The 22126-nt window shown below is 35.9% G+C and overlaps 13 protein-coding genes and 1 non-coding gene across 14 annotated transcripts, besides 4 other annotated features; 7 read left to right on the top strand and 7 right to left on the bottom strand.

The window, feature by feature from the left end:
* Positions 1-123: 123 nt before the first annotated feature.
* TIM11 (F1F0 ATP synthase subunit e) lies at positions 124-414 on the top strand (the record flags this gene model as incomplete). The annotated part of the gene is made up of 1 exon (NM_001184348.1): positions 124-414. One exon carries the CDS (start codon positions 124-126, stop codon positions 412-414), a length of 291 nt encoding a protein of 96 aa, NP_010609.1.
* A 310-nt stretch (positions 415-724) lies between these two features.
* MRPL35 (mitochondrial 54S ribosomal protein YmL35) lies at positions 725-1828 on the bottom strand (the record flags this gene model as incomplete). Its single annotated transcript, NM_001180630.1, has 1 exon — positions 725-1828. One exon carries the CDS (start codon positions 1826-1828, stop codon positions 725-727), a length of 1104 nt encoding a protein of 367 aa, NP_010608.1.
* A 384-nt stretch (positions 1829-2212) lies between these two features.
* Positions 2213-2453: an origin of replication (ARS452; Autonomously Replicating Sequence).
* A 116-nt stretch (positions 2454-2569) lies between these two features.
* On the bottom strand, positions 2570-3715 carry ASP1 (asparaginase ASP1; the record flags this gene model as incomplete). Its single annotated transcript, NM_001180629.3, has 1 exon — positions 2570-3715. One exon carries the CDS (start codon positions 3713-3715, stop codon positions 2570-2572), a length of 1146 nt encoding a protein of 381 aa, NP_010607.3.
* Positions 3716-3918: 203 nt separating this feature from the next.
* DAD4 (Dad4p) lies at positions 3919-4137 on the top strand (the record flags this gene model as incomplete). Its single annotated transcript, NM_001184470.3, has 1 exon — positions 3919-4137. The coding sequence occupies one exon, from the start codon at positions 3919-3921 to the stop codon at positions 4135-4137; it is 219 nt and encodes a 72-aa protein (NP_710144.3).
* A 178-nt stretch (positions 4138-4315) lies between these two features.
* Positions 4316-6322, top strand: SWA2 (auxilin-like protein SWA2; the record flags this gene model as incomplete). The annotated part of the gene is made up of 1 exon (NM_001180628.1): positions 4316-6322. One exon carries the CDS (start codon positions 4316-4318, stop codon positions 6320-6322), a length of 2007 nt encoding a protein of 668 aa, NP_010606.1.
* A 267-nt stretch (positions 6323-6589) lies between these two features.
* Positions 6590-7414, top strand: YFT2 (Yft2p; the record flags this gene model as incomplete). The annotated part of the gene is made up of 1 exon (NM_001180627.1): positions 6590-7414. One exon carries the CDS (start codon positions 6590-6592, stop codon positions 7412-7414), a length of 825 nt encoding a protein of 274 aa, NP_010605.1.
* Positions 7415-7469: 55 nt separating this feature from the next.
* Positions 7470-8659, bottom strand: MCM21 (Mcm21p; the record flags this gene model as incomplete). The annotated part of the gene is made up of 2 exons (NM_001180626.3): positions 7470-8524; positions 8608-8659. The coding sequence occupies 2 exons, from the start codon at positions 8657-8659 to the stop codon at positions 7470-7472; spliced, it is 1107 nt and encodes a 368-aa protein (NP_010604.4).
* Positions 8660-8988: 329 nt separating this feature from the next.
* HIM1 (Him1p) lies at positions 8989-10233 on the bottom strand (the record flags this gene model as incomplete). The annotated part of the gene is made up of 1 exon (NM_001180625.3): positions 8989-10233. One exon carries the CDS (start codon positions 10231-10233, stop codon positions 8989-8991), a length of 1245 nt encoding a protein of 414 aa, NP_010603.3.
* A 491-nt stretch (positions 10234-10724) lies between these two features.
* Positions 10725-11062: a long terminal repeat (Ty1 LTR).
* Positions 10725-16650: a mobile genetic element (YDRWTy1-4; Ty1 element, LTR retrotransposon of the Copia (Pseudoviridae) group; contains co-transcribed genes TYA Gag and TYB Pol, encoding proteins involved in structure and function of virus-like particles, flanked by two direct repeats).
* Positions 11085-16353, bottom strand: YDR316W-B (gag-pol fusion protein; the record flags this gene model as incomplete). The annotated part of the gene is given in 1 exon segment (NM_001184425.2): positions 11085-16353. Coding segments are annotated over 1 exon segment (5268 nt in total).
* On the bottom strand, positions 15031-16353 carry YDR316W-A (gag protein; the record flags this gene model as incomplete). Its single annotated transcript, NM_001184424.1, has 1 exon — positions 15031-16353. The coding sequence occupies one exon, from the start codon at positions 16351-16353 to the stop codon at positions 15031-15033; it is 1323 nt and encodes a 440-aa protein (NP_058151.1).
* Positions 16313-16650: a long terminal repeat (Ty1 LTR).
* Positions 16651-16955: 305 nt separating this feature from the next.
* Positions 16956-17047, top strand: YNCD0023C. Its single transcript is given in 2 exon segments — positions 16956-16992; positions 17012-17047. It is a non-coding gene; the product is annotated as a tRNA-Phe (tRNA).
* Positions 17048-17238: 191 nt separating this feature from the next.
* OMS1 (putative RNA methyltransferase) lies at positions 17239-18654 on the bottom strand (the record flags this gene model as incomplete). Its single annotated transcript, NM_001180624.3, has 1 exon — positions 17239-18654. One exon carries the CDS (start codon positions 18652-18654, stop codon positions 17239-17241), a length of 1416 nt encoding a protein of 471 aa, NP_010602.3.
* A 176-nt stretch (positions 18655-18830) lies between these two features.
* On the top strand, positions 18831-19676 carry IPK1 (inositol pentakisphosphate 2-kinase; the record flags this gene model as incomplete). Its single annotated transcript, NM_001180623.3, has 1 exon — positions 18831-19676. The coding sequence occupies one exon, from the start codon at positions 18831-18833 to the stop codon at positions 19674-19676; it is 846 nt and encodes a 281-aa protein (NP_010601.3).
* Positions 19677-19905: 229 nt separating this feature from the next.
* On the top strand, positions 19906-21984 carry RAD34 (Rad34p; the record flags this gene model as incomplete). The annotated part of the gene is made up of 1 exon (NM_001180622.1): positions 19906-21984. The coding sequence occupies one exon, from the start codon at positions 19906-19908 to the stop codon at positions 21982-21984; it is 2079 nt and encodes a 692-aa protein (NP_010600.1).
* Between the last annotated feature and the right edge of the window lie 142 nt (positions 21985-22126).

Here is a 22126-nt window from a genome sequence, read left to right as displayed (position 1 = left end):
AGATCTATTTAAGGGTATAAATTTTTCTTTAGTTTTTTTGACTTTTCACACAGAAATTTTAGATAAAAGGAAGTATTATATCGGAACATAACGTATATAGGAACTAGCTGAGTGAGTTAAAGGATGTCGACAGTTAATGTTTTGAGATACTCTGCGTTGGGTTTGGGGCTATTTTTTGGTTTTAGAAATGATATGATTTTGAAGTGTAATGCTAAGAAGAAAGAGGAGCAGGCACAGTACGAGGAGAAATTGAAGCTGGTAGAGGAGGCAAAGAAGGAATACGCCAAGCTACACCCTGTAGTAACTCCTAAAGATGTGCCTGCGAACGCCTCATTTAATTTGGAAGATCCTAATATAGATTTTGAAAGAGTTATTCTTAACGCCGTTGAATCCCTGAAGGAAGCTTCAACATAAATAGAAGCTTCAACATAAATAGGATACTAAAAATGCACATTAGCTCGCACTGAATGACGAAGTTATGATGGATTCTCGTTCGCTAGATGTTCCATATTTTTTTCTTCATTCGTTAGTGCACAAACAATAAGGAAAAAAATGAAATGTATATATTCTAGAACATACTAATATCATACGTATCGTATTGTAAACAAAATTCACATTCCAAAAATTTTTCAGATTCTTACTTTATATTATTTGCATCAAGCTTTATTAACAATGACACGTTATTTTATATGTACAGGATACTATAATGTCATACTATTTAGGATCACCTTCTAACTCTGCTAAAAACCCTTCCAGGTGGTAGGCCATATTTTTCTCTGACGGCGGCGACTTTGGCATCCCATTCGCTTCTCCAGATATGTGCCCCAATAGCGGTTAGATTGTATTTCTTCGTAAATTGCCTGATATCAAAATCATCTCTACTTAGTTCCTTTCGGTCAATCTCTAACATGTTAGGACCTTGCTTATCCTCGATTAAGGGTTGTCTGAATACCCAAACAACGAATCTCTGTTTTCCAGCATTCTTTTCAGGTACCGGAGGTAAGTAGTCAGCGATAATATTAGAACTGTGGAACTTTCTTGGATCTATTAAATTGTCATTATAAGTCAAATTAATATTCACCAATCCGTAACACAAAGCCGTTTTAAATGAGTCATTACTCAAATCTGGAACATCAGGATTGACTATCAGTACCGTATACAATTGTTTTTCAACGTTCACAAGTTCATATTCTTGAATTTTGAAAATGGGACGCATGGATGTGACATTGGACGATAGAAATTCACCAGGTTCGATCCACTTATTTACACCAGTAGAGAAGGGAAATTTGATATTCACTTCTGCCCGTGGAACCAGAGTTGGAAGAGTATCAGGAATGGCAGCCAACGTTTCTAACCTTTGCATCAATAACATCTGGCCGTACGATTCCCAATGTTGTTTCCCCAAATGTCTGTACACTGGCACATCATAATCTATTATATCCTTAACATTGTTCAACTTGTTATTAAACTGAAAATTGTATTGTACCTCAGGATTATTGATCTCTGCTTTTATGAGAAGTGCATCCTTCTTCAAGGGATTTTTAGTCTTATTGGCCAACTCATAAAACTTACTGGATCTTTGCTCAAGAAAATCATAACTCATCCTGAAAATCTCATCAATGTGTTCTGGAGGTGAATATTTGATACGGTTACTTCTTCTGCTGATAGATGGTGGGTCTAGAGAAGCTTTCTTCTGGAAAAGGTAATTTTTCACTTTTGAAGATTGGATAGAAAGTGAACTAGGCCTTGTGGTAAAGTCCGACCAAATATGCGAAGTAGCATTAGGTTTTTGGAGGATTTTAGTGGTATGAATAGATCTTCGTAACATAGTTCGGCAGTGACCTTGATTTCTGTAAAGATCTCTGAATAAGCTTTTTGCTGTAGTCTGATATTGTATTGGATACTGTTGTCTTATCCCAGACCTTCCGGCTTCCGGTTTAGCCCGGAAAATTTGAAAAGACTGCGACAGTAAATCCCAAACACATAAGAAAATAAAAAAAGGAATACATAAACAAAAATGGATATATAAAGGCTAATTTTTTTTTGTTTATCAAATATTCCTTATTTTTTAACTTTCTTAAAAATATTTAAACACCAGATTTCGAAAAAAGTAATATTTATTCTTTAAAAATGCGGTGACCAGCGGGCGATGATAATCAAATATTTAAAAATGATATAATGATAAAACTTGAATTATTTTTATAGGAAAAGTGGAACCAAAAGATTTTCTAATGCACTGATATCATGAGCAGTTAATGAAAAATTATTAATATTATTTTTTTTATATTTTTATTCAAAAATAACATTCAAAATTTAATTTTAATAAACTCATTTAAAAAAAACCTCTAAAAACATGAAGATAGAACTATAATAACGGCTTCAGTATTCAAGACAAAGCCATGTGCAGGTGAAACGATAGAAAAGTGACATAGCCGAGACAATCTAAATGAAGAATTCCTGTACTCATCTCAGACTAGCATTAACAGGGACTTGCATAATTATATCTCTATCTCTGTGTCTATGTATATATATATATATATCGACACAAATGCAAAAAATTACAAAATTTTCACCCACCATAGACGCCAGTGAAAACATGTTTAATTTCTTCCAACGTGTAGTTACCTGCCAAACATAATTGTAACAAGATTCTGCTCTTTTCAGGGCTTAGATAACCAGATGCGATGAGATTATCCTCCTTTGAACCTTTCTTTGGTACGTTGGCAATAGGCACCATACCATCCATCGATCTCTTGGAATATACGATCGGCAAACTCAATTTCATGCAGGTTTCATTGACCTCCTCCGGCAATGAACCAGCACCCATGGTAGCAAGAACAATACCATCATACTTATCTGCCACTAAGTTGACTATAGCTGGCGGAAAGGCTTGGTGAGCATATAAAATGCAAACCTCTGGTAATTTAAAATGCTTACCGTCCACTCTCAGTTTGAATTTGTGGCAACCTTGCGGTTTCACAGGAGGATAATAGTAGTGAATTTCATTGTTGACAAAATTTCCTAAATAGCCTTGTCTAACATTAAAAGAATCCAAACTATTTGCATTCGTCTTAGTAATGTAGTAACCAGAGGAAATTTGGTCATTCAAGGAAACAAGAACACCTCTTCCTCTAGATTTTGGATTTGAAGCAATGCAAATTGCTTGGTAAAGGTTCATAGGGCCATCAGCAGAAACGCTGGTTGAAGGACGCATCGAACCAACAAAAACAATAGGAACGTCGCCAGCATCAATAGTACTTTCAATAAAGAATGCAGTTTCAGATAGCGTATCAGTCCCATGGGTAATAACTATACCGTCAAAAGCCTGCAACGATTCTGAGACGCCCTTATAAATTTTATAAAGAATATCCTCGTTTATGTCTTTAGAATCCACGTTGCATAGTTGCTCATATTCAATGTCACAGACCTTGGATATATCTGGAATGGCATCCAATAGATCTTGGATGGTCAGGTCAACATGATAGCCGGCAGTTTGAGAGGAGTCTATAGCTTTCGATGCAATAGTACCACCGGTACCCAAGATTTTGATTCTTGGTAAGCTACGTTGTTGGCAAGCGATGCCGCTGCCATTCACAGCGGCATTTTGAGACTTTAGAATCTCTGGAATAGTCTCTGGACAGTTGCTTTGCACAACAAACTGAGAATTTTCAACATCTGGGCAGATGGTAGTGATTTCAACTGAATCGCTTTTCATGATACGCTTCCAAAAGTGCGATGAGAGTGCTGTTATCCTCCACTGTCTTCAAACACATTTCTTCAACAAAGTCATCGTCATCATCTTTTTTTTTTTTTTTTCATCGAGTATTTTTTCACACGAACGGCACAAGTAGCCTTCAACTGTAATAAACAAAAGCAGATAGGGAGGAAAAGAAGTGAGTTTAGGAAAGAAAGCATAACATGGAGAACCCTCATGAACAAGTGCAGGCTAACATACTTTCGCGAATAATTGGTAATGTCAAAAGGCTCAATGAGAGCGTGGCAATTCTTAACCAGGAGCTTGTGACCATTAATAATCGGAACAAAAATCTAGAAATCATGGGCGCAATTTGTGATAACTACCATAGTAGCGTCCAATTCAACCTGGAAGCGACCAATAACAAGAAGCCACCTCTTTAATTCACCAATTTTCTATATACGCATACTCATATACACATATATATATGCTATACCGTTTCTAATATATTCATTTAAGATCACTGTTTCCTGCGAAAAGGAGAAAAAAATAACAGCACATCGCTTAACCTATTCCTGTGCTTCTGGAAAGGACGCAGCCTGCAAGAAACAGTCAACATCAATGTCAGATCCATTTGCACATTTACTGACTTCTTTGAAGAATAAGGACTCTGCATCTGCATCCAAGGAAACAACTCCTCAGAGCAGCAATTCGCCTTCCATTACTGGTTCCGCTGTTGCAGATGTTGCAAGGACGGATAAAAGCCCCAATGATAGTCTGCATTCAATTTCAGCTCCTCCGCTGATACCGTCACCGAAGGTAGATTTTTCTGCACCTCCTTTGGTCCCAACTAATAGCACCACTAAATCTAATACTGCCAACAACACACCTCCCTCGGCTCTTGCCAATACCGATGACGACTTCAATCAACTATTTGGTATGGGCACAGTAACTACAACGGATACGATCCAAAAACCGGATGAGGATTACTATGGAAGCAAGGAAGACCACCTTTACAATGGTGATGACGCCTTAGTTGATGAAGTTAAGGATATGGAAATAGCAAGATTGATGTCTCTAGGTTTATCAATTGAAGAAGCCACTGAGTTTTACGAAAATGACGTAACTTATGAAAGATATTTGGAGATTTTAAAGTCAAAGCAAAAGGAGCGCAACGATCTAGCTATAAGAAAGAAAGAAAGTGGTATAAAAATGGAAAAGTCAGGATTATCCAACATTGTTGGTACAGATAGCAATAATTTATTCAGCATGGCCACTGATTTTTTCAATAAGGGTAAGAAACTGGTAGACCAATGGACCTCCTTCCCACCTGAGGCAAATGATAGACTGAATAATTACTCAAAAACTCATGATAAGGTTGAGGATTATGATTTGCCTCAAGTAAACGACTCACCCAATAGAATTTTGTTTGAAGATAATGAAGTCGTAGAGAACTTACCACCTGCCGATAATCCGGATCAAGATCTTTTAACTGATTTCGAAACAAAGATTGATATAACAAAGAGGACAGCGCCTGATGTCTCCCACTCCTCCTCACCGACTTCTGGTATACTAATTGAAGAAAATTCGCGAAGAAATGAGCCCCTGATAGAGGATAGTCTTCTCGACTTTTCAGAAGGAAATCTCACCAATAGTAAAAGCAATGAAGATAGCACCCTCTTCAATGAAAACAGCAACACTGACTCTACAATACCCATCTCAGATATTGAATTATCGGGGTATAACGAATTTAAGGCGAAAGGTACTAGTTTGTTCAAGAACGGGGATTATATTAACTCATTACAAGAATATGAAAAGTCTTTAAATACATTGCCTTTAAATCATCCATTGAGGATCATTGCATTATCAAACATTATTGCCTCGCAACTGAAAATCGGTGAGTACTCTAAGTCCATAGAAAACTCCAGCATGGCTTTGGAATTATTCCCATCAAGCAAAGCTAAGTGGAAGAATAAAATCTCAAATAGTGACCCTGAAAGATCATTTAACGACATCTGGCCAAAGATTATGATTAGGCGTGCTGAGTCTTTTGAACATTTAGAAAGTTTCAAAAAAGCACTAGAAACATACCAAGAGCTGATTAAGAAGAATTTTTTTGATGATAAAATCATGCAGGGAAAAAGAAGATGCCAAGACTTTATTAATCCTCCCCCTGTTAAAAAATCCATGCCCGTTAAGAAGAAGACAACGACAACCTCGCCTGCAACAAAAAAACAGAACTTAACCGCTTCTTCTTCAAATTCTCCAATTTCTGTTGATAGCACTTCAGAAATAAAAAAACGGGAGCTAGAAAACGCTAAACTGGCGCTATATGATAAAGTATTTGAGAAAATTAGCTCCTGGAAGGATGGCAAAGACGATGACATTCGTCATCTGTTAGCAAATTTATCCAGCTTACTAACATGGTGCAATTGGAAGGATGTCTCTATGCAAGATTTGGTTATGCCTAAGAGGGTCAAAATTACATACATGAAAGCTGTAGCCAAGACACATCCTGATAAGATACCAGAGTCCTTGTCCCTGGAAAATAAGATGATTGCAGAGAATATTTTCAGTACTTTAAGTATTGCTTGGGATAAGTTCAAACTGCAGAATGACATTAACTGATTTCCCTTGTGTGCCTGCTTCGCTCAGTTGTTTTTGATATGTACTTTATACAAATATATATAGGAAAACAAATTCTTCAAAGCGCGTTAGGAAAAAGTATGGAAAGGCTTAGTTTCATTTATTGACTTACAAGTGGCACCCAATTTGATTAATATGAAAAACAATCTGCAAAAAAAAAAAAAAAATTCAAAATATCACAATGTTAAAACACAATAGAAATAGGGCATTGTATTAAAACCACTGAACGACTAAAAATTGAAAAAGATTATGATACGTCAGCTCAATTATTGGTCAAGGAAGGCGTATCTCATTTACCCCTTTCAAGTTTTTGTAGGCGCATTATTATCAATAGTAGTATCTTCAGAAACATTAAACCATCAAAAAGAGACATGCGCTCTATTGAAATCGTCCAATATTTTCAATGTTATTTTTGCATACAAAGCGAACCAACTGTGGCCATTTTTATTCTTTAGTTTGGCTTTTCTGCAAATATACTTCCACTATCTAGCAAGAATGGATATATTGCCTTTACCAATATCAAGTACCGAAACTAGCTCTTCCTATTTAACATATACTAACCATTGGCCTCTGCTCAAAAATAGAATAATCAGTATTATGATCACTCAATATGCTTGCAAGTTCGTTCTAAAATATCTATTATTGTTTTTGAATTTCCAATTTATCGATCATGTTTTCATTTGGACAGGGGGAGAATGCAGTTCTGGTAGTAAAACGACATCAGCTGAAAAGTGCCGTCTAGAAAATGGGAAATGGGATGGTGGGTTTGACATTAGTGGACACTTCTGCTTTCTTGTGAGTATAAGCATGATTCTTTGGATGGAACTTCACTTATTCAGTAGATTTGTTCAAGCTGAAGATATGTTTTGGGTTGTGAATAAGTGGGTACGAGCTTGCCTTGCCATTGTTTGCGCTGTCCTAGTAATTTGGATATGTATTCTCTGGGTTACCGCTATTTATTATCATACTATCTTGGAAAAAGTGTTAGGTTGCCTTATGGGTTTCATATGCCCTGTTTTCATATACCACATTCTACCCAAAATTGGGATACTACACAATTACTTATATCTATGATAAACAGAGAAAATTAGCTCTATCCTCTTTCTATAAAGTATATTTTTGTTAACATTCACTTGAATATTGTCGCGAAAGAATGGTTTAATTTTAATTCCAAATCATCCAAAGAACCGAGCAATGCAATTTCCCATTTACTTTTATTATTTTGACTAAAATCATGAATATCGTCCAATATTGAACATGAAACTATTTCATTTTGTTTTACAAACAACTCGACTTTAATATCCTTCACAAAAAACGAAACCATTGAAGATTCTAAATCTAAATCTAAGTCGTGGATTATCTTCTTAGCTTCTAAGTCCTTAAAAATCTGTCGTCTTTTCTGTACTTCCACAAGTTGCAGGAAGACTCTTTTAGCAAATAAATAGGCGTCATCATGAGATATCACTAGTCCCCCATTGGTGTCATCAAATATACCTTGGACATCAATGAAACTCGGGATTGTATGCTTGAACAGGAACCAACTATTCGATTTGATCCTCTTTTTCAACAATACATAGTGAGGTTTTTCAAATTGGGATGTCCGTTCGCTGAAGACTTCCAGTCGTATTCCCAGCATTTCTCTATCAACAAATATTTCACCGCTAGCATCTTTTATCTTAAGGTCAATAGGGTCCACAAGAGGGAAAAATGTTATACCAAACATTCTATAAACATTTTCCAGGACAATATAATCTTCCAACTCACTTCTATCACTTGTACTAATATCGTCTATTTTTAGTTTTCGCTTTCTTTTTGAAGGTGACGTTAGAATGTCTGTATCCAATAAATCTGCCACCCCAGGATCAAACATTTGATGCTGAACCATTGGCTGGGTCTTTAAAACCCATTCTTGTTCTGGTAAAATTTCCTCATTCTCCAGCTTAGCTCTTTTCTTTGGTTCATACGGTATTGGCGTTGCTGGTATATCCGCTTGCGCCCTTGATATGTCCTTGTCATCTGTCTCTTCCAATTCTGGATGCTCATTAAATAAAAAATTATTCAACTGTGGGAATTGATCGAATAGATCTTCAAATTCTTGTACTATAGGATTAGCGCTCTCCTCATTTTTTCTTTTATCTTTTATCTTCGCTTTGAGCTTCTCACGACTTTCTTCTAATGAATTGACTGTGAAGATTCTACTATGTTAGTGTTCAACTTAATCATTTTTTTAAAAGAAAGAAAATTGTTACAGCCTCAAAATCACATACTTTCACTGAGTAAAGATTCAATGTCCTGCTGTAAATCATCGATTCTACTCATTGCCAGGAGCGTTACTGATAGTTTGAAAGAATTGCTCAAGTAAAGAAATCACATTTTCCCCTCATTATCCATATGGCTTTTGTTTGTTTTTTCTTCAGTTTTGAAATATGCGCGTTTTCTTACCATCATTATAAACTTAGGGAAGATCTATCATAGAATTGGTCGGCCATTACTGGCGATTAGTAAAACAATACATAAAGTTTGCATATTCAATGCGATAAAAATTTAAGACGGCCCAGGTATCGAATCCATGATATAGTGGTTCTTTTATGTATTAGGCTACTATTTATTTAATAACTTCGCATCTATCAAAAGAAAAGACTGACTGTTCACACAATCATATCAATTTGATAACTGCTAATTACTTCCAGCTTAGGTCCCGCCTCTTTACTTTTCCTTTCAATCGCCATCAAAGAGGCAACATAAGAAACCTTTGAAACTGGGACAGCGTATCCTAATAATGCAGATCCTGGCATCCTATATATACTGGAAGCAATTATTTCGCTTAACTTTGTTCTTAAGCCAATCCTTCTGGCCTCACTGATATATTTCTTTTTATAAACTAAAAGATAGTGAGGATAATAAAAAATTTTTTCCAAGAAAGTGGAGTTTTCTTTACCCAATTCAACGTTTATAGGATTTCCGTGCTGTCCACACATCGGACCTGGCCTCAAAATAACTAGCTCCTTTAGCTTATTTGGCAAAGCTTCATCCAAGTCATTTTCTAATTTAGCTTTTATTCTAAAATACTCGAAAGTTTTACTAAGAAAATCATTATTAAAGGCAGTTGTAACCACCAACCTTTTGTTAGTTGTATTCGTGAATTCTTGTGCTAAATTAAAAGGTAAGTAATAGTCAGCAAAGGAACTTGGTACCTGAGTTCTCCGCACTCTAGCTGAGGTGGAGCCCAAAGAGCACACCATAGTGCTAATATCACACAGACTAGGCAAACTTCTACCGGGAACGTAATTTTTGTTGTCAATGTCAAACTTTTCCAGCTTTTGTGTTCCTGAGAATATCCGTGGAAGCAATTTTGGCCAAGTTTCAGATCTGGGGATGATCAATTGCGTTACAGTAAAATTACAAATGATCTCAATACCTTTTTCCTTTCCGCATGCATAATGTAGTGTGTAACTGAACTGTTTCTGATTATAAACAAAAGAATAACCATCTTTTCCCCTCTCTTCAGGCGTATTTTTAATAAATCCTTCTTCAAAATTATCATAACAAAAAGTATTAGGACTAGACGGTACTTTTTCAGTGTCTTTTTCTTTCCTGCTTCTCAAGTAATATCTGCCACCTTGCCAAGTAACTGATCTCATATTTATATAATCAATGGTCTTCATAAATGATTTCTCCTCATTGATGCACCTTCTATTAACACAAAAGACATGTTTATTGAGAACGACATTTCCCTTTATTTCACTTAAGCTATCAAGCTTGCCTTGTAGGTCCGAAACATTTTTAATATATAAATTTATGTCCAACAGGTTCTCTAAAATACCTTTTCCTACTAAACTAGATGATCCAAACAATAAAACGTAATCTGTAAACGTGTTGACACTATAACTCATTTCTGATCAACCTTTCTAGTTTGGAATATTCTTCAAAGGGTCTATATGTATAAAAAGCTGTCATTTATATTAAAAAGAATTTATAGCGTTTACTGCGGATCAAAATTAAATACGTCAATTTTTCTTAAAATTTCTTTTAATCTAAATGACACAAAAAATGTCACCCATCATTATATGTATTGAAAACCAAAAAAAAAAAAGGAAAATTATACTTTCAATGAAAGACACAAAAATGAAGAAGTTCAAGGATATAAAAGTTAGTTTTTACCTGTTGAATTATATGCAGAGTTACTGTTAAATTACAACAACTTATCGTTTCTTGATGAGTATTCAAGGTGACGGAATATTATCATATATGATGTAATAAAATGACATAAATGATAAGAATGCGTTATCAAATTTAAAAGCAACTGAAACGCACGGATTGATGATAAAAAAGGATAACGATTGGTAACATTTAGACTAAAGAATAGATCGTAATATAGGAGATTTGAGAAATATGTGGGTAATTAGATAATTGTTGGGATTCCATTGTTGATAAAGGCTATAATATTAGGTATACAGAATATACTAGAAGTTCTCCTCGAGGATATAGGAATCCTCAAAATGGAATCTATATTTCTACATACTAATATTACGATTATTCCTCATTCCGTTTTATATGTTTATATTCATTGATCCTATTACATTATCAATCCTTGCGTTTCAGCTTCCTCTAACATCGATGACAGCTTCTCATAACTTATGTCATCATCTTAACACCGTATATGATAATATATTGATAATATAACTATTAGTTGATAGACGATAGTGGATTTTTATTCCAACATACCACCCATAATGTAATAGATCTAATGAATCCATTTGTTTGTTAATAGTTTGAATGTTTTTATCGGAAGAGGTTTGGTCATTACGTCTGCAATATTCTTTTTGGTTTCGATATAGCATACGTGCAGATGATTTCCTGATACTTCATCTCTTAGTCTCATTGCTTTAGTACCAAAAAATCTGTTTCTAAATTTCTCTTCATTATTGGATATAATTATACTGATTGTAGATTTACTGTCGGTTAGTAATCCTTTAGTAATTGGTTTCTTGTTAAGTTCTTGCACAAGGTGACTGAGGTTATTTAATAATGGGACAGATTCACTTATCGCGTGTATTTCTGCTTCCGTAGTTGAAGTACATGTTAATGAAGCCTTGGTGGACTTTCCTCCAATTACCTTTCCATTAAGTAAATATATGTTGCCAATTTGTGACTTGTAATATGGTTGGTTACCATATGAAGCATCACTTATTGCGACTAGTTTATTATCTGGCTCGGTAGGTTTGTTTTTGTGCCATATCAGTTGTTTATCTCTAGTGTCCCACATGAATTGTATTAACTCATATGTCATGTCTAAAACTTGCCTAGAGGGGAATAGTATATGTTGAGCAAGTGTGTTGATGTAGTATAGTAAGTCAAATCTAAATTTATATCCAACATATGAAGCTAGACCAATCAACTTTTGCATTTCATGTACCTTCTCTTTGTATTCATCTTCATCTATTTCTAGTTCATCCTGGTCTATATAAAGACCTGGTTGACCTGGAGCGCTAAGTTTTCTTCCTTTTGGATTCAAAGGTACGTTTAATTTGGGTATTTTCTCAGTTAATGAGTTTTCCATACCTAATTTCATGTATTTACCTCTTTGATATTTGATTTCTAAGCCAAGTATGTCGTACTGAATTTCGTTATCACTTTCACCCAGATTTATTATCTTTGTATCGTATTGTTTCTTGAGTGTTGTTATGATTTTCTTATTTGCATTTAAGTCTTTGCTGAACAATATCATATCATCAACGAATAAGCAAATTGTTACTTGACTATTCTTAAATACGCATGACCATCCACGAACTTCTTCCATACCACACTGTTTTATCAGGTATGATTTGATAGTTTCGTACCAGTTCGCTCCACTTTGTTTCAATCCATAAAGTGATTTCTTCAAACGTATCAACTTATCATTCATTCCTAAATGTGGTGGAGGTCTTATGTATAATTCTTCTTTGATGTCTGCATACAAATATGCCGAAGATATGTCTAATTGTGTAATATAGTAGTTATTGTCTAATGCAAGTGACAGGGATGTCATTAATGCATAGTGATGTACGGTATTGGATTGCATGCCTGAGTCGTAAGTGTCAGGATGCTGAATATCACCTCTTGCAACAAATCTAGCTTTATGAGTACCGTCACGTTTCCTGTTGAAGATAAACATTGAATTTATTACTCTTTTAGGGTCTATTTCTTTTCTGTCATAATATTTGTCAGTGTCCCAAGTATTCATTTTCAATAGTTGGTTGACTTCTTTGTGGTATGCTTCGATATATTTTTCCTTTTCTTTAATATCTTTATTATAGGTGATTGCCTCATCGTATCTTAAGGTTGTCCGTATTGGTTTGATTGATTTTACTGCTTTTACAGCTGCAATCAGGTGAATTCGTTTCTTCGATCTCGGAGGTTCTAAACTACGCATATTCTTAGTATTCCATGTGTCTCGTGATACCTTAATTTCAGTTTCATTATCTTCTAATGATCTTTTCTTACTGTTGATAGTAGTATAGGCATTAGAGTCACCAATACCACCCAAACTGGAATTAGTTTGATGAGAATTTATCGGTGGGAGTTCTTTAAATGGGTCAGGGAATTCGGTAGGAGATTCTGGAGGTAGATCAGGGAGTGGGAGATCAGCGATGATAGATTCCTCGGTATTCTGTTCAGAAACAGTAGTTGGCGTTTTGATAGGAACAATATTGTGCGATGAATTATTTTCCGGTGGAGAAGCATCGATTGAAGGTGAACGGTGTATAATCCTTTTCTCAGTCTCTTGGTCACTTATCTGCGGAACAGTTTTGTTGTTGGTACCACCCGTACTGGATATTGGTACGTTTGTATGATTAGTCTCATTTTCACTGTACGAGTCTGAGTGTCTGAAATCTTTAGATTTACTGGCGTGCGACGACTCATGTGTGTTAGATTGGGACATGGGAGCAAGTAAAGGAACATTTAATTTATGCATACCACCCGAACCGGTACTCTCGATATTGGAAATTTGGGGGGTGCTAGATCTCTTCTTTGATGGAAGAATATTAGATTCAGATATGTTGGGGTCAACTTCTCTGGGTGCGCGAATATTGGTTTTAGAAACACGTTTCGAATCTTCAGTATGAGTTGACGGAGGTGTGGAATCGGTTGGACTCACAGCTTTTGAAAGGACATTTCTCGGTTGCTCAGGATGTAGTTCAATGTCGGATTGGAAGTCATGGTCAGATTCTATGTTAAGATCATTGGATTCTTGGATCTCATTTGACGCAATGAACGAATGATATGAAGCAGTTAAACGGTTTAAGTCTTCATCGAAAGTGAGTGCGTCGTAATTGAATTGATCTAATCTGGATTCCTTGCCCTGAAGAATAACATAGTTAGTTGTATCTACTGTCTTCTTTAAGGATGGAAGATAGATGATATATCCATAAGAGTTTCGAGACGGATGTAGAGCGTAGCCTGGGATGCCACGAGGATGTATTTTGGAGTTAGGGTTGTGATCATTGACGATAACAGGTTGACCGAAAGGTAACAAAGTACTGATATCAAGTCCTGCCAAGCCAGCATGTTGTCTTGCAGATTTTTTGCTTTTAGGTGAAGCTAGTGAATTTCTCACAATAGTAGAAAATTCGATTGCAGAGAACCATAAATGGTTCGGTAAACCACTACATTGCAGTTGAGTACGGCAGTCATCTAATAAGGTACGGTTTAGCCGTTCAGCGACTCCATGTGCTCGGGAATCCGCTGTGGTTGTATAGCATGGAGTTATACCATTTTTTTCAAGGAATTTATGGAGAGTTCTGTTAGTATACTCAGAACCACGGTCCATTTGTATAACCAAGACACTGGCCTGAAACTGGTTTTTAATAAAAGCTAGTATCGTAGTAAAAACATCGAGGATAGAGTCCTCGCGACGGTCGTGTAATGGATAAACCCAACGGAATTTTGTTGTCTCATCAGTAAATGAGATGAAATAGGATGGTGCACTATTTGGTAGGTTGTGAACTGGACCAAATATGTCAGTATGTAGGTATTGAAAGGGTTCGTATGAATTTTGGTATTTTAGTCGTGAACCTTTGATATGTCTGTGTTTGGTGCTTTTGCCGATTAAACAATCAGGACATTGATAGTCAATAGCACTAGACCAGTCGACATCTGATTCGTTAAAATACGTGATGGTGTTATTTTTAAGTGAGTATCGAATTGTCTGTGCATTGGCATGCGCAAGCATTCGATGAATGAAAGGATAAGGATATTTGCGTGTACTTTCACTTGTATGGACATTATTGATGGTGGGTACGGAGATATTTGATGGAAGCAAGTACTTTTTAGATACCCAGTAAAAGTCTCCATATTTTACGATAGGTGCAAGTACAGTGCCGTCAGACCGTTCTAAGACGTTTTTGGTAAAGCATGCTGTGATATCTACTGCAGCCAATTCATTCAAACTGAGTAAGTCATAGGCTATGTTAGGAGTGTGCAATACCTTTATTGATGTTTTGGTGTTGTCCTGGAAGTGAAATTGTAGGTCACCAATAGCGTTAATTGGTATATTTCTTTTTTGAGCATCAACTACGTTTATGTCAGGATTAGATGATGCTGAGTGTATGTGATGAGCAGATCTTATAAGGGTTCGTGATGCTCCTGAATCGAGAAGGAGGTGTCCAGGGAGTTCATCATCAGAATGATTAGTATGATTTACTGTAGATTCAGTAAGTTTCTGGCCTAAGATGAAGGTCGTGCTTATTGTTCAATTGAATCGGTTCAGTAGTTGATTTACTGATGGAATCGTTGTCCGTGCTGGGAGAGTTATTAGATGTGGATACATTGTGAGCCCTGGCTGTTTTCGATTTCGAATTATTTGTTTTTTGAGGATTCCGAGCTATAACTTTGGGTTTGGTTGTATTCGTATAGCTGCGAGAATCATTCTTCTCATCACTCGGATTTCTCCTGTAATTAGGTTTGCTGTTTCTCGATCCCTGTTGTTCTTCATAAATAGCATGGATATCTAAGAACAGTTCAGCGACTGTCATATTTAGATGTCGATGACGTGTGTAGCGTAAAAATTTATATTCGCCAGATAGACCTCTCATAATTAATTGGCATGCGACCTTGTTATTGATATGAATGCCATTATTGTTCAGTCTGTCGATAATGTTTGTGACTTTTGTTTCAAATGCATCTGCAGGTGTACTGCCATTATATTGCAAATTTGCCAGGGTCACAATGTCGTTTGCCTCTTGGGTATCAGATTGCATTTTTTCAATACTTTTGGAAAGAATTTTCATGATATCCGTATAATCAACGGATAGGATGTCTTTGACCCAGGTAGGTAGGAATTGAGAGGGAGCAAATATTTGAAAAGTGTTATACAAGAAGGTGAGTTCATCATCAGTGATCTGACGTACGGGTTTTCCGTTTACTGTCGGAATAATACCACCGAGATTCGAGTTTTGTAAAAATTTGATGTATGTTTTAACCCAATTTGGAAAGTCATTAGGTGAGGTTAACATTGGTGGTGGTCTGACATATTTTTTAGTGGATGTCATATCAGAGTCCGCTGAGGATGAATCAGTAAATGTATTACCTGACTCAGGTGATGGAGTGCTCAGAGGCGTTCCAACTGATGATGGATACTGCGGAAACTGTGATTGTGGCCCAGGTGGAAAGTACATAGGCGACATTTGATAAGGTGTATACGGAATCATAGATGGGTGTCCGTAAAATGACCAACCAGATGGATTGGCTTGGTTTTGGGTCATCATGCACTGCTGTGGGTACGGCCCATTCTGTGGAGGTGGTACTGAAGCAGGTTGAGGAGAGGCATGATGGGGGTTCTCTGGAACAGCTGATGAAGCAGGTGTTGTTGTCTGTTGAGAGTTAGCCTTAGTGGAAGCCTTATCATATTCTTGAATTTTGGAAGCTGAAACGTCTAACGGATCTTGATTTGTGTGGACTTCCTTAGAAGTAACCGAAGCACAGGCGCTACCATGAGATATATGTGGGTAATTAGATAATTGTTGGGATTCCATTGTTGATAAAGGCTATAATATTAGGTATACAGAATATACTAGAAGTTCTCCTCGAGGATATAGGAATCCTCAAAATGGAATCTATATTTCTACATACTAATATTACGATTATTCCTCATTCCGTTTTATATGTTTATATTCATTGATCCTATTACATTATCAATCCTTGCGTTTCAGCTTCCTCTAACATCGATGACAGCTTCTCATAACTTATGTCATCATCTTAACACCGTATATGATAATATATTGATAATATAACTATTAGTTGATAGACGATAGTGGATTTTTATTCCAACAAGATTTACCAATCTCATTTTTTGGGGATTCTTTTATCCTCAAAAAAAACTTCATGAATATTCTGTGTACCTAATTATGGATTTATCACCAATGCAATCCCAACACTTATTCACAAGAGTTACCTATCTTAATTAAATGCATTGAAATAGAAGAAAAAGTTTAATTTAAATCCGATTTGAGCGATTTGATCACAACGATCTGTTTCATTTTTCACCTTCTTATGAATACTGAAAACCGCAACGCAATAAAAATAAAAGATTGCATATATAAAAGACAGACCACCCATGAAGTTCCGTCTTATGTTAGCGGACTTAGCTCAGTTGGGAGAGCGCCAGACTGAAGAAAAAACTTTGGTCAAGATATCTGGAGGTCCTGTGTTCGATCCACAGAGTTCGCATTTTTATTTTTTCCCAGTGACGCAATTTTTGGATTGTTAATAATAGCGTCGTTACGTCACATATGGTCAGTATGATCACTTTAGAAGTAAGGAGAACTACCTAAGGGGTTTTAGATCACATTTTAACTTGCTTACTGAAATATTTACACGATTCTAAGCCTGTATAAAATTCATTGGTATGAATAAATATGTTAACTTTTACTTACAGGAGGTACTGGCTCAAGTTCTTTTTTAGATGCCATATCGTCTTTTTTTTCGAATGATTCCATTCTCTTTCTAATACTTGATTGCAAGTATTTTTCTACAAACCCAAGCTCGTCTTTCTTTTTCACATCACCTTTTCTCTTTGCAACGATACACCAAGTAGTGCCTAAGTGAGTCCGTTTTTCTTCCACCAATTCTAGGTCAGAATCATCTAACACTTCGCCTAAGTCGAGATTCCATCGACAGCCCCAAGTATTCAGTCTTCTTTCAGCTCTGTTGTCTAATATCTTATTTATAAAATCGTATTGACCTCTACCATGTTCCAGTAAAATAATTCTTCCATCTGGCTTTAATAACTTGCCAAAATTATTAAGTGCCTTAACCGGATCTTCATGGGAACACAAACCAAACGCCTCCACGATAGTATCATATTTTACTTGGTTTTCCTTTTCATTCTCTAGAGAGGGCTTACCTTTCTCTGCTAAGTCTACTAGATTTTCCGCCTTTCCAACAACAAATGCAACTTTTTTATACTTAGGAAACTTTTCTCGGAATTTTTTATGTGTAATTTCCATCATATTTTCAGAAGAGTCTAAGAATGTTATAGAGTTGATGCGTGACATATCAAGGTACTTGATATTTCTTCCTGTACCGCATGAAACTTCCAAAACATCCCCTTGACAATGTTTCATTAACCATTTCCTTCTTTTACCGAGAAATATTACTCTCTCTTCCATATTAATTGCCTTATCATATTCGTTAGCTTTTTCTTGGTAAAAGTTTGTTGTGTCTCTTGCTGGCAATATTTGTTCATTCAATTTGTTTTGATCAAAATTCTGTACCCGAATATCATCGAAGTTTTCAATGCCTTCTTCTTGCATTTTTTTGTATTCTTCTAATTTCAATTCATCTCTCCTCCTTAGTTTTCCTTTCAATTCTTTAATCCTTAATGCTTCGTATTCATTGGCATTCCCTTCTTCTTGTTTCTTCAACAATCTTTCCAGTTCTTTGTCTTTCGCAAACAGTTTTTTGGTAAAGAAGAGACCATAGATTAAAAATATCACATAAGCACCGATCATGTACTTGGTCATTCCCTTTGAAAACTTTTCTGATCTCGCAATAGCTCCCCACCTCACAAATCTATTAGGTGACCTCAGTTGTTCTTCGAACCTCTCTTTGGCCAATTCTTCTTTTGTTTTTTGCTTACGAATGACTCTATTGCTATTCATTTGGAAAACATTTTTAAGCTTTTTTTTACTTTTATCATCATCAATGTGGCTGCTGTTATATTTATAAGATGTAAAAGATAATGATCGCCTTTGTGATTCCAACAAAAGACTCCTGGATGCCGGTTGTCGAATGTGATGTAAAAGGCACGTAGGAAAGCGACGAAATACGATCATCCTCACTTACTTATGGTTTTCTTGTTCGTTCCTCAGTGGTTTATTTATCGAAGATATTTTCACAAGGTACTTTTTTGATGCGGTCCCATTTAGGGTTTCCAAAATTAATTCGAACCGTGATATGCTACCAGTCGAAAATTGTCAGAGATAAGTTCCTTTTTTGAAAAGAAAGATCGATGCAAGTCATCGGACGTGGTGGGGCAAATATACTGATTGATTATGGGGATCCTACGTGGTTGTGGCGATGCTGCATCCGTTGGCCCGATCTGTTATCATCAAATAATTCTTATACAATCAAAAACATCAGTTATATTAAAGATTATGTAGAACCTCTTCTACATGGCTTGCTTTGCCCGATGTATCTGATTGACGTCGATATAGAAGCTATAAGGCCAATTCTCAGTGACTTTATTCTAAATTTAGACGATAAGGTAGTCAAAGTTATCAAAATTAAAAATCTCACCAATAATACCTCAAATCTGATATTAAATAACCACTTTTTAAAATCTTATTGTTCACAAAATCTGCAAACAGTTATTTTAGAATTGAAGCCTAAATGGTTATACTATGATACAGATTACTGTAGGAACTGTACTCATAATGCATTTAAGGGTAGAGGCACTAAGTACTGTTACAATCAATTACTAATGAATCCAGCACACTTGGAATTAATATTTGGAGAATGTAATATATTTCCGGTTAAGTTTAAAGATGCCATGCATGAGTACTTGCGCAATGACAATAACATTTTCAAGATCCTTTATGATTTACAGAAAAAACTTACAAAGAACACAACTCCAATAAGTGACATAAAATCAATCAACGATGTAAACGATGAGCATCTGCTACTCATGACACTCAGAGACGTGACATGTTTCATTGAATGGAACAGTGCTGAAAATGCGTTGCACGTGAATATAATAGATGTAGATCTAAAGCCAAAAGAAAAATGGACCCATTGGACAAAAACTTACAGCCAGTTGACATCAAGCCAAAAAATTTATCATACTTCAAATAAATAAACTGTATACTTTTCTTTCCACCTTTGGTACTGGCAGATGCACATACATTACCATTTGTAAAATATATGGATAGATAAGTATTTTTTTTTTCTAGTGGCCCTCTGGAAAATGTAAATAATAAAACGGAAAACACACAAGCCAGGGTGAATGACCAAATTCGATATTCAACGAAGGGTCAAACCTTGAAACCTAGCATACATGAGTTTAAGGAATAGTGAGAAGAAAAGTAATGGCCAAGAGACTGTTAGAATCAAGCCAAAATGATCAGGCCAATCGAAAAAACTCAAAGATTGAGAAGAAAGAAGTATCGTTTTATGAGGAGGAAGAAACAGATGATTCTTTTGATAGTTTTTACCAGGATGAAGAAGATGATTTAAGTGATATTGATTGGGAAGAAGTTTCTTTAGATGGAAGCTTAACTGTCACATTTGGCAATATACGCAGAGACAGGGAGAAAGTCAGCAAGTACAAAAGAAAGCATAATAAAAAAGCATTCAATTATCAGCGACTTAAATATGGACTCCATTTGATAATGATTCCATTTATGTTATTTTTGTTAAAATCTAGGATGAAATGGATAGACGATGAAAGACTAAATAGGCGACTAAGAAGGTCTGTACCAAAATTAATTGGCAAAAAATTCAAAGATTGGGATGTAAGGGATCCAGCTTTTAAAATGGATTCTTTAAGAACCCTTTTGCTTGGTTTGGTCTTATGGTTCCGTTCCAATTACAAAATGAATAGCAATGGCATTAGACAGAATTTCAACAGGCTGCAATACCTTATCAAGTATGCCGATAACCAAAACGAAAATTCAATCTCTGAATCTACATATAAAAAAGTTCTTGAAAATCAACAAGAATTTTATGGAAATAGGCCGTTGATAAATCATGGTGTTGAAGATATTCGCAAGATGGCTAAAAGGAAAATGGCCAACAGAGATATTCTAACGTTGTTCTTCTTTATTATCTTAGAAAATGTGCTACCGGGGCCTAAGAAGCTTTACTTATGCTTTGCCTTGCCCTTGCACGATTACGATATTAGGTGCAATAAGGTGAAGTGGCAAATCGAACATGGTATTGGCAAAGTTCCCAACAGATTTGACTCTGACCTAATACAACCTTATTTTTGGATTGAATTAGAAGTTCCTACTTTGAGCGATGGTGAATTATACATCATTGACCCTATAGCCCATCTGGGTGAACGTGAAATGGTCTTGAAAACACGCGAAGATCAGTTTGTCCCTACTTATCAACCTTCGGTAGACATGAAGTACAACCTAAACCAAAAGTTTCATTATGTAGTCCGTATCAATCATGCTGAAAAGGTACTACAAGATGTTTCACCAAGATATGTGCCAAATGTTTGTTACAGGTACTTTGAATTATCTGAGTCTTCTCCTATTTTGAAATCGAAGCATTACACTAGCTACCAATATCTATCTAAGTGGTTGAAAGTCTTGAACAAGAAAAAAGCATCTGTTCATCATTACGCAATAATGAAAAAGATTGCTTTAACTAATTTTACATTACCAAAGAGTGTGACAGAGATTAAAAGAACAGATAATTTCGTGATTCCCTCTCTGTTAAAGTCTAATGAAGTATTAAAAGCATGTGCAAAACAAGCCGCAACATTTACTAAGGGAGACAATTCACAAGAGCCCATATTTTGGAGAAGAGACGTCATTCAATTAAAGAGTAAACAGCACTGGGCAATATTAGGGCGTTCCATTCTACCTAATGCTCAACCATTAAAACGTAAAAAGTATCTACCGATGAGGGAAAGGATGGTAAGAAACCTAGACAAGTACGTTATCAAAGAATTGTTTTCGTATGAGCAAACAATGAAGTCTCCTAAATACCCCAGCACGTATTGCGATCATTTAGGACAGGAACATGTGATAACAGATTTGTCGCATTATAAAAATAAATTTGGCAACATCGAAATTTACTCGAAAGAAACTAAGCCTGATGGATTTGAATTAATACCGCTTAGCAAAGAAGTTGATATTAAATGCCTGATAAAGGAGTATAACAAAGGTAAAAGAAAGATGCAAAAAATCAAGTATTTGGATGTGGTAAGTGGATTTGATTTTAAACAGAAAAAAGGCCATGCCATTCCGAAAATTGAAAGCATTCTAGTCAAAGAGACAGACTATAAAGCAGTCCAGCTTTTGAAGCAGCAAACTAAAGTACTACTGGGACTCTCGTTCTGGGACATTCTATTAAGAAAGCTACGAGTTAACGATCGATTAAATGCTGAGTACGGTAATGTTGGAAATAATGAAGAAACGTTGGACGACCATTGACTACATCGTATTTCACCTTTTCTAAAGTAAAATGGATTCGACGCTGTTTCGCAGAGGGTATAAATGTTTGCACGATCGATAGAGCGTATGGAAGCCTGTGCATAATCATATCTCTGGAGAAGGAAATCTTCGATAAGGGCCA

Source organism: Saccharomyces cerevisiae, chromosome IV (genome assembly GCF_000146045.2).
Source record: "Saccharomyces cerevisiae S288C chromosome IV, complete sequence".
Classification (NCBI taxonomy): domain Eukaryota; kingdom Fungi; phylum Ascomycota; class Saccharomycetes; order Saccharomycetales; family Saccharomycetaceae; genus Saccharomyces; species Saccharomyces cerevisiae.
This window is presented reverse-complemented; position numbering and strand designations above follow the sequence as displayed.